This window comes from Ascaphus truei, chromosome 7 (genome assembly GCF_040206685.1).
Source record: "Ascaphus truei isolate aAscTru1 chromosome 7, aAscTru1.hap1, whole genome shotgun sequence".
NCBI lineage: Eukaryota > Metazoa > Chordata > Amphibia > Anura > Ascaphidae > Ascaphus > Ascaphus truei.
The window spans coordinates 112329759-112345167 of record NC_134489.1 but is presented as its reverse complement, the minus strand read 5'-3'; the positions used below and the strand labels follow the sequence as shown (position 1 = coordinate 112345167).

Genomic DNA, 15409 nt, shown 5'->3' with positions numbered 1-15409 from the left:
CCCGCAGCGTGCGTGCTAATCTCCCCTCTATACCCCGCAGCGTGCGTGCTAATCTCCTCTCTATACCCCGCAGCGTGCGTGCTAATCTCCCCTCTACACCCCGCAGCGTGCGTGCTAATCTCCCCTCTATACCCCGCAGCGTGCGTGCTAATCTCCCCTCTATACCCCGCAGCGTGCGTGCTAATCTCCCCTCTATACCCCGCAGCGTGCGTGCTAATCTCCCCTCTATACCCCGCAGCGTGCGTGCTAATCTCCCCTCTATACCCCGCAGCGTGCGTGCTAATCTCCCCTCTATACCCCGCAGCGTGCGTGCTAATCTCCCCTCTATACCCCGCAGCGTGCGTGCTAATCTCCTCTCTATACCCCGCAGCGTGCGTGCTAATCTCCCCTCTATACCCCGCAGCGTGCGTGCTAATCTCCCCTCTATACCCCGCAGCGTGCGTGCTAATCTCCCGTCTATACCCCGCAGCGTGCGTGCTAATCTCCCCTCTATACCCCGCAGCGTGCGTGCTAATCTCCCCTCTATACCCCGCAGCGTGCGTGCTAATCTCCCCTCTATACCCCGCAGCGAGCGTGCTAATCTCCCCTCTATACCCCGCAGCGTGCGTGCTAATCTCCTCCTCGTACCTGGAGGTAACCCCGGCACACGGCGGCCGGCAGATGGTCAATGTCTTGTACCGTGGCGCTGGCGCTGGCGCTGGGCGCGTCTCCCGGAGTCTCCACGCTCCTCTCTCTGGGTAACACCGCGTGGTCTCTGCCGCAGGATTAGAGCGCATATTACACTCTCCCACAGGATTAAAGCGCATATTACACTCTTCCACAGGATTAGAGAGCATATTACACTCTCCCACAGGATTAAAGCGCATATTACACTCTTCCACAGGATTAGAGAGCATATTACACTCTCCCACAGGATTAAAGCGCATATTACACTCTCCCACAGGATTAGAGAGCATATTACACTCTCCCACAGGATTAAAGCGCATATTACACTCTTCCACAGGATTAGAGAGCATATTACACTCTCCCACAGGATTAGAGCGCATATTACACTCTCCCACAGGATTAGAGCGCATATTACAGTCTCCCACAGGATTAGAGCGCATATTACACTCTCCCACAGGATTAGAGAGCATATTACAGTCTCCCACAGGATTAGAGCGCATATTACACTCTCCCACAGGATTAGAGCGCATATTACACTCTCCCACAGGATTAGAGCGCATATTACACTCTCCCACAGGATTAGAGCGCATATTACAGTCTCCCACAGGATTAGAGCGCATATTACAGTCTCCCACAGGATTAGAGCGCATATTACAGTCTCCCACAGGATTAGAGCGCATATTACAGTCTCCCACAGGATTAGAGCGCATATTACACTCTCCCACAGGATTAGAGAGCATATTACAGTCTCCCACAGAATTAGAGCGCATATTACAGTCTCCCACAGGATTAGAGAGCATATTACACTCTCCCACAGGATTAGAGAGCATATTACACTCTCCCACAGGATTAGAGCGCATATTAGTCTCCCACAGAATTAGAGCGCATATTACACTCTCCCACAGGATTAGAGAGCATATTACAGTATCCCACAGAATTAGAGCGCATATTACACTCTCCCACAGGATTAGAGCGCATATTACACTCTCCCACAGGATTAGAGCGCATATTACCGTCTCCCACAGGATTAGAGCGCATATTACCGTCTCCCACAGGATTAGAGCGCACATTAACCTGAGGTTATTCTGCAGGACGATTCTCTCCAACCTCCTAACCTGCTGCACACAGAGCTTCAATTCCATGCAGGTGGGTCTGAGAGCGAGCGAGAGCGAGAGACAAGAGCGAGAGCGAGAGACAAGAGCGAGCGAGAGCGAGAGACAAGAGCGAGCGAGAGCGAGAGACAAGAGCGAGCGAGAGCGAGAGACAAGAGCGAGCGAGAGCGAGAGACAAGAGCGAGCGAGAGCGAGAGACAAGAGCGAGCGAGACCGAGAGACAAGAGAAAGAGAGACAAGAGCGAGAGAGAGAGAGAGCGAGAGAGAAGCACGAGAGAGAGAGAGAGAGAGAGACAAGCGCGAGAGAGAGAGAGAGACAAGCGCGAGAGAGATAGACAAGCGCGAGAGAGAGAGAGAGAGAGAGAGATAGACGAGAACGAGAGAGAGACAAGCGCGAGAGAGACAAGCGCGAGAGAGACAAGCGCGAGAGAGAGAGAGACAAGCGCGAGAGAGAGAGAGAGAGACAAGCGCGAGAGAGAGAGAGAGAGACAAGCGCGAGAGAGAGAGAGAGAGACAAGCGCGAGAGAGAGAGTCAAGCGCGAGAGAGAGAGACAAGCGCGAGAGAGAGAGACAAGCGCGAGAGAGAGAGACAAGCGCGAGAGAGAGAGACAAGCGCGAGAGAGAGAGACAAGCGCGAGAGAGAGAGGAAGGAAGAAAGGAAGGAGAGAGAGACAAGCGCGAGAGAGAAAGACGAGAGAGAGCGAGACAAGCGCGAGAGAGAGAGAGAGAGAGGAAGGAAGAAAGGAAGGAGAGAGAGACAAGCGCGAGAGAGAGAGACGAGACAAGCGCGAGAGAGAGAGCGAGACAAGCGCGAGAGAGAGAGCGAGACAAGCGCGCGAGAGAGAGAGAGAGAGAGGAAGGAAGAAAGGAAGGAGAGAGAGACAAGCGCGAGAGAGAGAGACGAGAGAGAGCGAGACAAGCGAGAGAGAGAGAAAGGAAGAAGAGACAGGTGAGACAGCGCATCATTACAGGACAGTATAAGTTACATTTGACTTGTTGGTTTAGATCAAGTTCACATTTGTAACCGCACGAGGAGGACTGCGTCTGTCCGACGGCGCTCTGTCCTGTCCGACGGCTCTCTGTCCTGTCCGACGGCTCTCTGTCCTGTCCGACGGCTCTCTGTCCTGTCCGACGGCTCTCTGTCCTGTCCGACGGCTCTCTGTCCTGTCCGACGGCTCTCTGTCCTGTCCGACGGCTCTCTGTCCTGTCCGACGGCTCTCTGTCCTGTACGCAGTGTGTACGCGGCTCTGTCCTGTATGCAGCGTGTACGCGGCTCTCTGCCCTGTACGCAGTGTGTACACAGCTCTCTGTCCTGTACGCGGCTCTGTACTGTACGCAGCGTGTACGCGGCTCTCTGCCCTGTACGCAGCGTGTACGCGGCTCTGCCCTGTATGCAGCGTGTACGCGGCTCTCTGCCCTGTATGCAGCGTGTACGCGGCTCTCTGCACTGTACGCAGCGTGTACGCGGCTCTGTCCTGTATGCAGCGTGTACACGGCTCTCTGCCCTGTACGCAGCGTGTACGCGGCTCTGTCCTGTATGCAGCGTGTACACGGCTCTCTGCCCTGTACGCAGCGTGTACGCGGCTCTGTCCTGTATGCAGCGTGTACACGGCTCTCTGCCCTGTACGCAGCGTGTACGCGGCTCTGTCCTGTATGCAGCATGTACACGGCTCTGTCCTGTACGCAGGGTGTACGCGGCTCTCTGTCCTGTACGCAGCGTGTACGCGGCTCTCTGCCCTGTACGCGGCTCAGACCTGTATGCAGCGTGTACGCGGCTCTCTGCACTGTACGTAGCGTGTACGCGGCTCTGTCCTGTACGCAGCGTGTACGCGGCTCTCTGCCCTGTACGCAGCGTGTACGCGGCTCTCTGCCCTGTACGCAGCGTGTACGCGGCTCTCTGTCCTGTACGCAGCGTGTACACGGTTCTGTCCTGTACGCAGCGTGTACGTGGCTCTCTGTCCTGTACGCAGCGTGTACACGGCTCTCTGCCCTGTACGCAGCGTGTACGTGGCTCTCTGTCCTGTACGCAGCGTGTACGTGGCTCTGTCCTGTACGCAGCGTGTACGCGGCTCTGTCCTGTACGCAGCGTGTACGCGGCTCTGTCCTGTACGCGGCTCTGTCCTGTACGCAGCGTGTACGCGGCTCTCTGTCCTGTACGCAGCGTGTACGCGGCTGTCCTGTATGCAGCGTGTACGCGGCTCTCTGTCCTGTACGCAGCGTGTATGCGCTCTGTCCTGTACGCGGCTCTCTGCCCTGTACGCAGCGTGTACGCGGCTCTCTGTCCTGTACGCAGCGTGTACGCGGCTCTGCCCTGTACGCAGCGTGTACGCGGCTCTGTCCTGTACGCAGCGTGTACGCGGCTCTCTGTCCTGTACGCAGCGTGTACGCGGCTCTGCCCTGTACGCAGCGTGTACGCGGCTCTCTGTCCTGTATGCAGCCTGTACGCGGCTCTCTGTCCTGTACGCAGCGTGTACGCGGCTCTCTGTCCTGTACGCAGCGTGTACGCGGCTCTGTCCTGTACGCAGTGTGTACGCGGCTCTCTGTCCAGTACGCAGCGTGTACGCGGCTCTCTGTCCTGTACGCAGCGTGTACGCGGCTCTGTCCTGTACGCGGCTCTCTGTCCTGTATGCAGCGTGTACACGGCTCTGTCCTGTATGCAGCGTGTACACGGCTCTGTCCTGTACGCAGCGTGTACGCGGCTCTCTGCCCTGTACGCAGCGTGTACGCGGCTCACTGCCCTGTACGCAGCGTGTACGCGGCTCTGTCCTGTACGCAGCGTGTACGCGGCTCTCTGTCCTGTACGCAGCGTGTATGCGGCTCTCTGTCCTGTACGCGGCTCTGTACTGTACGCAGCTCTGTCCTGTACGCAGCGTGTACGCGGCTCTCTGTCCTGTACGCAGCATGTACGCGGCTCTGTCCTGTACGCAGCGTGTACGCGGCTCTCTGTCCTGTATGCAGCGTGTACACGGCTCTGTCCTGTACGCAGCGTGTACGCGGCTCTCTGCCCTGTACGCAGCGTGTACGCGGCTCACTGCCCTGTACGCAGCGTGTACGCGGCTCTGTCCTGTACGCAGCGTGTACGCGGCTCTCTGTCCTGTACGCGGCTCTGTACTGTACGCAGTGTGTACGCGGCTCTCTGTCCTGTACGCAGCGTGTACGCGGCTCTCTGTCCTGTACGCAGCGTGTACGCGGCTCTGTCCTGTACGCAGCGTGTACGCGGCTCTCTGTCCTGTATGCAGCGTGTACACGGCTCTGTCCTGTACGCAGCGTGTACGCGGCTCTCTGCCCTGTACGCAGCGTGTACGCGGCTCTGTCCTGTACGCAGCGTGTACGCGGCTCTCTGTCCTGTATGCAGCGTGTACGCGGCTCTGTCCTGTACGCAGCGTGTACGCGGCTCTGTCCTGTACGCAGCGTGTATGCGGCTCTGCCCTGTACGCAGCGTGTACGCGGCTCTGCCCTGTACGCAGCGTGTAGGCGGCTCTGTCCTGTACGCAGCGTGTACGCGGCTCTCTGCCCTGTACGCAGCGTGTACGCGGCTCTCTGCCCTGTACGCAGCGTGTACGCGGCTCTGTCGTGTACGCAGCGTGTACGCGCAGTGACCGTGCAGCTTCTCACCGGCTCGCCAGCTCCTCCCGGATATCGGCATTCTCTCGCACCAGCTGTTCTATCTTCTCCTTCGCTTCCCTCACCTGTTCCTGGTAAGACTTAAACACACCGGGGGTCCATGTTAAAATGGACAAGAAGCAAAAGGGGACACTCATTTGTAGGTCATTGCCCACAATCCCCGGCTGCAGAGGAAGCACTATATGCCAAGAGATAATGGGGAATGGCAGAGATGCAGAGCTGCCTGAGACCTGTGAATGTGCCACACGTGGGACTTTCATTTAAAGAGTTTCCAAAGGAATGTGCAGGAGAGCGGGAGGGAGTGGGAGAGAGCGGGAGGGAGCGGGAGAGAGCGGGAGGGAGCGGGAGGGAGCGGGAGAGAGCCGGAGGGAGGAGGGAGGGCGGAGGGAGGTCGGAGGGAGCGGGAGAGAGCAGGAGGGCGGAGGGAGGGTGGAGGGAGCGGGAGAGAGCAGGAGGGAGCGGGAGGGAGCGGGAGAGAGCGGGAGGGAGCGGGAGAGAGCCGGAGGGAGGAGGGAGGGCGGAGGGAGGGCGGAGGGAACGGGAAAGCGGGAGGGAGAGCGGAGGGAGCGGGAGGCGGGAGGGCGGAGGAGGCAGGAGGGCGGAGGGAGCGGAAGGGCGGAGGGAGGCCGGAGGGAGAGGGAGGGCGGAAGAGCGGGAGGGAGCGGGGGAGCGGGAGGGCGGAAGAGCGGGGGAGCGGGGGGGGAGCGGAGGGGAGCGGAGGGGAGCGGAGGAGGGCAGAGGGTGCGGGAGAGCAGAGGGGAGAGGCGGGAGTGGGAGAGCGGAGGGAGGAGTGAGTGGGATTGAGAGGGGAGAAGGGGGAGTGGGAGAGCGGAGGGAGGAGTGAGTGGAAGAGCGGAGGGAGGAGTGAGTGGAAGAGCGGAGGGAGGAGTGAGTGGGATTGAGAGGGGAGAAGGGGGAGTGGGAGAGCGGAGGGAGGAGTGAGTGGGAGAAGGAGGTGGGAGTGGGAGAAGGAGGTGGGAGGAGGGGGGAGTGGAGGGGGAGTGGAGGGGGGATTGGAGGGGGGGGGGTTTGAGTGTCACCTTCAGAAGGGCTTTGTAATTCGGGGTGGTGTCCAGATCCAAAGATTCCTGTGACTGTTTTCGGTCCCTCACCGGGACGTCGCTAGCCTGGTGTTTCCTGGCAATGTATATACGGTTACACGCGGGAGGTTTATACACCGGCTCAGCAAAGCACCATAATAACATGGATATAACCGCACACAGAGGAACTCAGCGCAGGGGCGGGATCAACAAAGTAATGGCGATGAAATGGCATTTACCTACAAACATGCCAGTTAGACTGTAAGCTCCTCGGGGCAGGGACTCCTCTTCCTTAATGTTACTTTTATGTCTGAAGCACTTATTCCCATGATCTGTTATTTATATTATCTGTTATTTATTTGATTACCACGTGTATTACTGCTGAGAAGCGCTATGTACATTAATGGCGCTATATAAATAAAGACATACAATACAATGTCGTTCCAGCAAGTATTACTCACCTGAGCTCCTTCTGCAGGAGAGACACTCGCCCCCCGTATTACTCACCTGAGCTCCTTCTGCAGGAGAGACACTCGCCCCCCGTATTACTCACCTGAGCTCCTTCTGCAGGAGGCACACTCGCCCCCCGTATTACTCACCTGAGCTCCTTCTGCAGGAGGCACACTCGCCCCCCGTATTACTCACCTGAGCTCCTTCTGCAGGAGGCTCACTCGCCCCCCGTATTACTCACCTGAGCTCCTTCTGCAGGAGAGACACTCGCCCCCCGTATTACTCACCTGAGCTCCTTCTGCAGGAGGGACACTCGCCCCCCGTATTACTCACCTGAGCTCCTTCTGCAGGAGGCTCACTCGCCCCCTGTATTACTCACCTGAGCTCCTTCTGCAGGAGGCTCACTCGCCCCCCGTATTACTCACCTGAGCTCCTTCTGCAGGAGGCTCACTCGCCCCCCGTATTACTCACCTGAGCTCCTTCTGCAGGAGGCACACTCGCCCCCCGTATTACTCACCTGAGCTCCTTCTGCAGGAGGCTCACTCGCCCCCCGTATTACTCACCTGAGCTCCTTCTGCAGGAGAGACACTCGCCCCCCGTATTACTCACCTGAGCTCCTTCTGCAGGAGGCACACTCGCCCCCCGTATTACTCACCTGAGCTCCTTCTGCAGGAGGCTCACTCGCCCCCCGTATTACTCACCTGAGCTCCTTCTGCAGGAGGCTCACTCGCCCCCGTATTACTCACCTGAGCTCCTTCTGCAGGAGGCACACTCGCCCCCCGTATTACTCACCTGAGCTCCTTCTGCAGGAGGCTCACTCGCCCCCCGTATTGCTCACCTGAGCTCCTTCTGCAGGAGGCACACTCGCCCCCCGTATTACTCACCTGAGCTCCTTCTGCAGGAGGGAACACTCGCCCCCGTATTACTCACCTGAGCTCCTTCTGCAGGAGGCTCACTCGCCCCCCGTATTACTCACCTGAGCTCCTTCTGCAGGAGGCTCACTCGCCCCCCGTATTACTCACCTGAGCTCCTTCTGCAGGAGGCACACTCGCCCCCCGTATTACTCACCTGAGCTCCTTCTGCAGGAGGCTCACTCGCCCCCCGTATTACTCACCTGAGCTCCTTCTGCAGGAGGCTCACTCGCCCCCCGTATTACTCACCTGAGCTCCTTCTGCAGGAGGCTCACTCGCCCCCCGTATTACTCACCTGAGCTCCTTCTGCAGGAGGCACACTCGCCCCCCGTATTACTCACCTGAGCTCCTTCTGCAGGAGGCACACTCGCCCCCCGTATTACTCACCTGAGCTCCTTCTGCAGGAGTCACACTCGCCCCCCGTATTACTCACCTGAGCTCCTTCTGCAGGAGGCACACTCGCCCCCCGTATTACTCACCTGAGCTCCTTCTGCAGGAGGCTCACTCGCCCCCGTATTACTCACCTGAGCTCCTTCTGCAGGAGGCTCACTCGCCCCCCGTATTACTCACCTGAGCTCCTTCTGCAGGAGGCACACTCGCCCCCCGTATTACTCACCTGAGCTCCTTCTGCAGGAGGCTCACTCGCCTCTCGTATCCATCAATAACATCGAGAATCCTGCAAGATGAAGACGCGGATCCGGAGTCAGACAATGATCAGTCCGGCGCATTCTCAGCGTCGGTGTCTTGTGTACGAGCCGGGAGCTTCACAATAATCATCATACCCGCTGTCTATTTAGTTCAATTTAGGTAAAAACATATCTCAACTTGTCTGTCTGTCCTGCAATCATCATACCCTGCTGTGTCTTAATTTAATTCATCTTTCAAACCATTTGCTTTAACGTCCCGCACATGTGCTAATTAAGTTGGTTGGGCCAGCCAGGTGACTTTGTAAAAGTATATAAGTAATCTCACAACAGCCAATGCTGCCTGCAGCCATGCTCCTAAGCAAAAATGCTTTGAAGTAGAAATCTTTAAAGTAGATATGAAGTTTAAAAAGAAGTGGAAAAAGTGGGCAACTCCTACTGCTTCTGATTCCTGCATTTGATCTACGCTGGAAAGGAGAATATTATCTATCCCAAACTGCACATCTCGGCGCGTTACTATTGCTGTGATGCCGCCTTTACTTTTTATATTTGCTGTAACCGCACTTATTTTCACATTATGCACTTCCTTCCACCAGTCTCCTTATGTCTCTAACTCCATTCACATATCTCCATCTCTCCTTCCTTCCCCACTTCTCAGTTCACATGAACTCTTTTCTTACCTGCGCCCTCTGTCACCCCCACAGCTATACCTCCTGCACTAAAACACACCCCTACAAATCCTCCTCACACATTCTCTTTCTATCCATGCTTCTCCTCCTCGCTTCTGAGGATATCTCTCCCAATCCTGGTCCCTGCCTTATTTCTACATGCTCTCGTCCTCGCCTGCCAATTGCAACTTCTACTCCTTCAGGTGTCAACCCCTCTAACCTCATACACATCCCCTGCCACCCTCCCTCCTCTCTCCCATCCCCTGCCACCCTCCCTCCTCTCTCCCTTTCTCCTGTGCCCTTTGGAATGCTCGCTCCCTTTCTAACAAGTTCCTCTCTGTACATGACTTTTTTCTCTCTCACTCTCTGCTTCTCTTTGCTATAACTGAGACCTGGCTCACTCAGACTGACTCTGCTCTCGAAGCTGCCCTCTCCTATGGTGGCCTTTCCTTCTCCCACACTCCGCCCCTGATGGCAGGGGTAGAGGCGTGGGGCTCCTGATCTCCTCTCTCTGCCGCTACCGAACCGTTCCTATTCCTCCCTCTTGCTTTTCCCTCCTTTGAGGTTCACACAGTCCAGATCTTCTCTCCTCTCCCTGTCCATGTGGCGGTCATCTATCGCCCACCTTCCTCTACTCATCCCCCTTCTGCCTTTCTCTCTCACTTTGAATCCTGGCTCACTTTTTTTCTCTCCTCAGACTCCCCTGTTCTTCTCCTTGGGGACTTCAACTGCCACATTGATGACCCCTCTTTCCCTTGGGCTTCCCGCTTTCTTTCTCTAACCTCTTCTATTGGCCTTCAACAGTACTCCTCCCATCCCACTCTGCTTCCCAACTCTCCTCCTGCCTTTCGTGACTCTTTTTCCGCTATCTCGGAGGAGGATGTGTCACTGCTGATCTCCTCTTCTCCCTCTACCACTTGCCCTCTTGAGCCCATTCCCTCCCATCTCCTAAAACCTCTTGCTCCTTCTATAATCCCTATGATCACACACATTTTTAACACTTCCCTCTACTCTGGTACCTTTCCATCCTCCTTCAAGCATGCAACCGTTATACCATTACTCAAAAACAGCAAGCTTTCAGATACCTCCAGATTAGAGCATTCTACCAGACAATCCAGCCCCAAACCCCTTTGACGAATTTCGAAAAGCTCTGTCGATCAGGGACATCCACTAAGGGACTTACATCGAAGATGTACAAGGAAGTAACCGGTTCTAGTGCGACAGTGACGGACAAAACAGGATATATGACTAGGTGGGAACACGACTTGGGGGAGATACTAGAACTAGAGGAGTTCTAAAAGGCGACATCTAAAAGCTCCATGTGCACGCCCTTAAGGGAGAACGCATATAAGGTTATGATGCGATGCTACCACACCCCCACAAAATTGTATACATTTCTGCCCAGTTACTCCCCATTGTGCCCAAGGCAATGTGGACAGCATGCAGACCTGTTACACATGCTGTGGTCTTGCCCCAAGATTGTCCCAGTCTGGGAATCAATTAAAGATTGGCTGAATAAGATCCTAGGCAAATTCATACCAATGGAGCCATGGCTGTTCCACCTGAACAGGCCGAATAAAGGGCTTTCCAGAGGCGAAAATAAACTAGTAGCGCACTTTGCGATGGCGGTACGAGGGGAGATCGCAGCACGATGGAAACAAAATGAAATCCCACTAATTGCTAGGAATCGGATTTGGTCGGTCTACCAGATGGAGAAGTTGACAAGTCTGGTCAACGACACTGGTACAAACTTTCTAAAAGTCTGGTTACCATGGCTGGCCCAGACAGACATACCGGGGTGGAAAGGGCCACGATTTGGCATTAATTGAGGTAAGGCCGTTCTCCCTCAAAAAGACGGCCAAAGGGGGCGAATTGGTCTAAAGGGTCCCACCAGAAACGCACAGACAGCGACAGACAGAGACTTGAGTGTAGGTCATAGCCGAAGCGAGGAGAGCAAACTGTATCCTCGGACGCAGAGAGCCAGCCGGCGCAAAAACAGAAGCGGAGCCACGGCAGAGGGATAGAAGGAACAGGACAGGAGTGGGAAAGAGTGGGAAAGAGGAGAGGGATTGGAAGGAGATGGGAAAGAGGGAGAGACAGAAGGGGAAGGAATCCCCTAAACCATCACAGTATCCCGGATGTGAAACGGGTAAACAGCAAGTTAACCCACCAGGCGCTCAGAAAACATGACTGCAGCTGTGAACTGGTGCTTGAATAACAGTTAATGTTGGTAACGAACGCCACAGTCCCCCAGTGTAATCTTCACAAATGTAAATCTCTGCAACTGGCTAACCATAAGCACAATAAAGTTAGAGAAAACATAAAAGTAGATAACTTACAGCTGGGGGATGTAGAGAAGTGGCTGGTCTATCCTCCGGTTTGAAGATGCTGCATGTCCCTCTGCTAGCAATGTGTCTTGACGACTTGATCCTCTCAGCCCGCCAGCACTTTCTTCTGCCGCCAACCCTACATCCGCTCGATCGCGGTGGGTGGTCACCTGACCGACGGCAGTGCCGGTGTATCCGGGTATAGCAGGGGGACGCAGGTGCACCAGACGCAGCCCGGCGTGCAGGCAGCAGGCACTGGAGTACTGGAAATCCTCCCAGGGGAGGTGTAAACGCCGCACAGCCGTGGAGCAAGAACTTCAGAGAAGGCTGATCAGTGATTCATAAAAAAACTTTAATGAGACAAAGTGCAAACGGATCCTCTTGACGCGTTTCGGCCCGTCAGGCCTTTGTCAAAACGGCTGTGCGGCGTTTACACCTCCCCTGGGAGGATTTTCAGCATCACAGTATCCCCCCCTTGAGGATCGATCTCCGAGCGATCTAACCAGGGTTTGAGCGAAAAATGTTGGTGAAATTGACGAAGTAGACTTGGGGCATGGATGTGACGTGCTGGTACCCACGAACTTTCTTCTGGACCATAGCCCTTCCAGTGTACCAGGAACTGGAGTTTATTTTTGGACCAGCGAGAATCGATGAGAGACTGAACTTCATACTCCTGTTGACCCAGGGTGGACACCGGATTGGGTTTCCGAGAGGGAACAGGAAAATGAGGACTGGGAACAAAGGCTTTAAGAAGTGAAACGTGGAACATGGACGGAACCTTCATTGTGGGAGGTAGGTCGAGACGATAAGCCACAGAATTAATTTTCTCCAATATTTTGAACGGTCCTAGGAATCTAGGGGACAATTTGGGTGATGGTGTTTTGAGACTTATATTTTTAGAGGATAGCCACACCAAATCGCCAGGTTTGAAGGAAGGACCCATTTGACGATGACGATCTGCCTTGGTTTTTTGTTTGGCAACCGCAGTTTGTAAAGTCTTGAGGATCCTTTTCCAGGATTCTTGTAAATTGGCAACATGAGAGTCGGCCGCAGGAATGCCCGAAGGGGAAGGCAAGAGTTGAAGGCTACTGGGGTGAAAACCAAAGTTGATAAAAAAGGGGGATTCCTGAGTAGACTCGTTCTTCAGGGAATTTATGGCAAATTCGGCCCATGGCAAAAGGTCCACCCAGTTATCTTGCGAGTCCGATATGAAGCATCTTAGATACTGTTCAAGAGTTTGGTTCATCCTTTCAGTTTGACCATTGGTTTGCGGATGGTATCCAGAGGAAAAAAAGAGAGAGATACCCAGTCTTTGGGAGAAAGCCCGCCAGAATTTCGAGATGAACTGAGATCCACGGTCAGAGACAATGGAACTGGGAACTCCATGTAACCTGAAAATTTCTTTGGAGAAGACGTCAGCCAAAGTGGCGGAGTTAGGGAGACCCTTGAGGGGGATAAAGTGTGCCTGTTTAGAGAGCCTGTCTACTACGACAAGGATGGTGTTCATCCCTTTGGAAATGGGCAGTTCAACAATGAAGTCCATCAAAATATGTTTCCAGGGTTGTTCCGGAATGGGAAGGGGCAAGAAAAGTCCAGAAGGTTTATGATGGAGTGTCTTACTCTGGTCACATACAGGACAGGTGGTGGTAAATTCGAGAATGTCTTGGTTCATTTTAGGCCCCCAAAAAGTCTGTTTAATGAGATCTGCCGTCCTTTTGAAGCCTGGATGACCAGCTGCTCTAGAGGAATGACCCCAAAGTAACACTTTATGGCGAAAGCGTGGAGCTGCGTATGGGCGTCCTTCTGGTACCCTGAACCTGCTGGGAAAGTGAGCTTGAGCTTTGTTGATCTCGTCCAACACATCGAAGTTGTTAGCAGAAATTATGCACTTGGCAGGGAGAATACGCTCCGTGGTTTCCTTAGCTTCGGTTTCGGTGGCGAACTGACGAGAGAGAGCGTCCGCTTTGACATTTTTGGTACCACGAATATATGAGATGGTGTAGTTGAAGTGGGAAAAGAAGAGTGACCAGCGAGCTTGGCAGGAACCCAGACGACGAGCCCCCTCAATATATAACAAATTTTTGTGGTCAGTGAGAATAGCAACTGGTTCTTTGGAACCCTCCAAAAGGTGTCTCCATTCTTGAAGAGCTAATTTGATGGCCAAAAGTTCACGATTACCAACATCATAATTCCTTTCGGCAGCTGAAAATTTCCGTGAAAAAAAACCACAGGGGTGAAGTTTCTCTTGGGGAGAAGTCCTCTGGGAAAGGACTGCGCCGGCTCCTACGTCCGAGGCGTCGACCTCCAAAGTGAAGGGGAGGGAGGTATCCGGATGACGAAGGATGGGAGCAGACACAAACGCCTTCTTGAGAATCTCAAAGGCACGAATGACCTCTGGAGACCAGGACGAGACATCGGCGCCCTTCTTGGTCAGTGCGGTGATGGGAAGAGCAATAGAAGAATTTTTTTTGATGAATTTCCTGTAATAATTGGCAAAGCCGAGAAAACGCTGCACAGCCTTGAGTGAATTAGGCAGCGGCCAATCGAGAACAGCCTTCAGTTTCTCTGGGTCCATGGAAAAACCTTGGCTGGAGATGATATAGCCCAGGAAGGCAGTAGAAGCCTGGTGGAACAAACACTTCTCCATCTTTGCATAAAGGCGATTAGAACGGAGTCTGGAAAGCACAAGTTTGATACAGTATGTTGAATGTGTTCCTCCAGATTTTTAGAAAAAATAAGAATGTCGTCTAGGTAGACTATGACAAATGTTCCCAATACATCGCAAAATATGTCGTTCATGAACTCCTGAAACACGGCAGGAGCGTTACACAACCCAAAGGGCATAAGAAGATATTCATAATGTCCAGAACGTGTGTTAAATGCTGTTTTCCACTCGTCTCCCTCCCTTATGCGAATGAGATTATAGGTACCTCTTAAGTCGAGTTTTGAGAAGATAGAGGCCCCCTGGAGACGGTCGAACAGTTCTGAAATAAGTGGAAGGGGATACCGGTTCTTCACCGTGATCTTATTGAGACCGCGGAAGTCAATGCACGGCCTCAGTGATCCATCCTTCTTCTTCACAAAGAAGAAGCCAGCCCCAGCGGGGGAGGTAGAATTGCGGATGAATCCCTTCTCCAAATTTTCCTGAATGTAGGTGGTCATGGCCTTGGTCTCCGGTACGGAGAGTGGATAAGATTTAGACTTCGGTAGGACGGTCCCAGGAATAAGGTCGACAGGACAATCGTACGGACGGTGAGGAGGAAGAACCTCCGCTTGTACCTTGTTAAACACATCCAAGTACTCATGGTACACGGTAGGCAGGGTCAATAGATTGGAAGAAACGGAATCCAGGCCGGCAAGCACCGCAACAGGGGACCCCGCAGGAACAGCATCTGCGGACGAGGGCCACTGGAGAGGCAGAGCGCCGGACCAATCAATGCGCGGATTGTGGAGTTGAAGCCAAGGCAATCCTAAAATAATTTGCACTGTGGGAGATTGAAAAACATCGAAGATAATTACCTACTTATGTCCATCAGCCAGGGTCAATGTAAGAGGAATAGACTCCCAAATGATGAATGCCGGCTGGAGAGGTCGTCCGTCGATGGCCTCGAGGCCAATGGGGCTCTTCCTTCTGACCATGGGAATTTGATTCTCCAATGCGAACTTCTGGTAGAGGAAATTACCACCCGATCCTGAATCGACGAAAGCTTCAACCTTTACGAAAAGGTTCGGACCCTCCAACGTGGCCGGAAGCAGAAACTTCTTTGGGAGCGCTTCGGGAGGAGAGGGGCAAGGAGAGACAGTACCCAGTAGAAGCCCCTCTACCTTTAATGGGTGTGCCCGTTTCCCGGCTTCAAGGGACAATTCTGGAGACGATGTTCCGAAGAGGCACAGTAGAAGCAAAGTCTGTTCAGGCGACGCCGCGCTCTCTCTGTTGCCTGAAGTTGCTGACTGCTGACCTGCATCG

The 15409-nt window shown here is 54.2% G+C and overlaps 1 protein-coding gene across 1 annotated transcript in view; it reads right to left on the bottom strand.

The window, feature by feature from the left end:
- The window catches only part of CEP70 (centrosomal protein 70), a 60429-nt gene extending 47315 nt beyond the window's left edge, over positions 1-13114 (bottom strand). Inside the window, exons 1-7 of the mRNA XM_075610077.1 lie at positions 13063-13114; positions 12017-12636; positions 8420-8511; positions 6443-6539; positions 5394-5482; positions 1741-1818; positions 628-754 (exon numbers count right to left, since the gene is read on the bottom strand). Of these exons, the coding sequence (XP_075466192.1) occupies positions 628-754; positions 1741-1818; positions 5394-5482; positions 6443-6539; positions 8420-8511; positions 12017-12636; positions 13063-13114 (1155 nt within the window). The remainder of the gene's footprint in view (positions 1-627; positions 755-1740; positions 1819-5393; positions 5483-6442; positions 6540-8419; positions 8512-12016; positions 12637-13062) is intronic.
- Positions 13115-15409: the final 2295 nt, after the last annotated feature.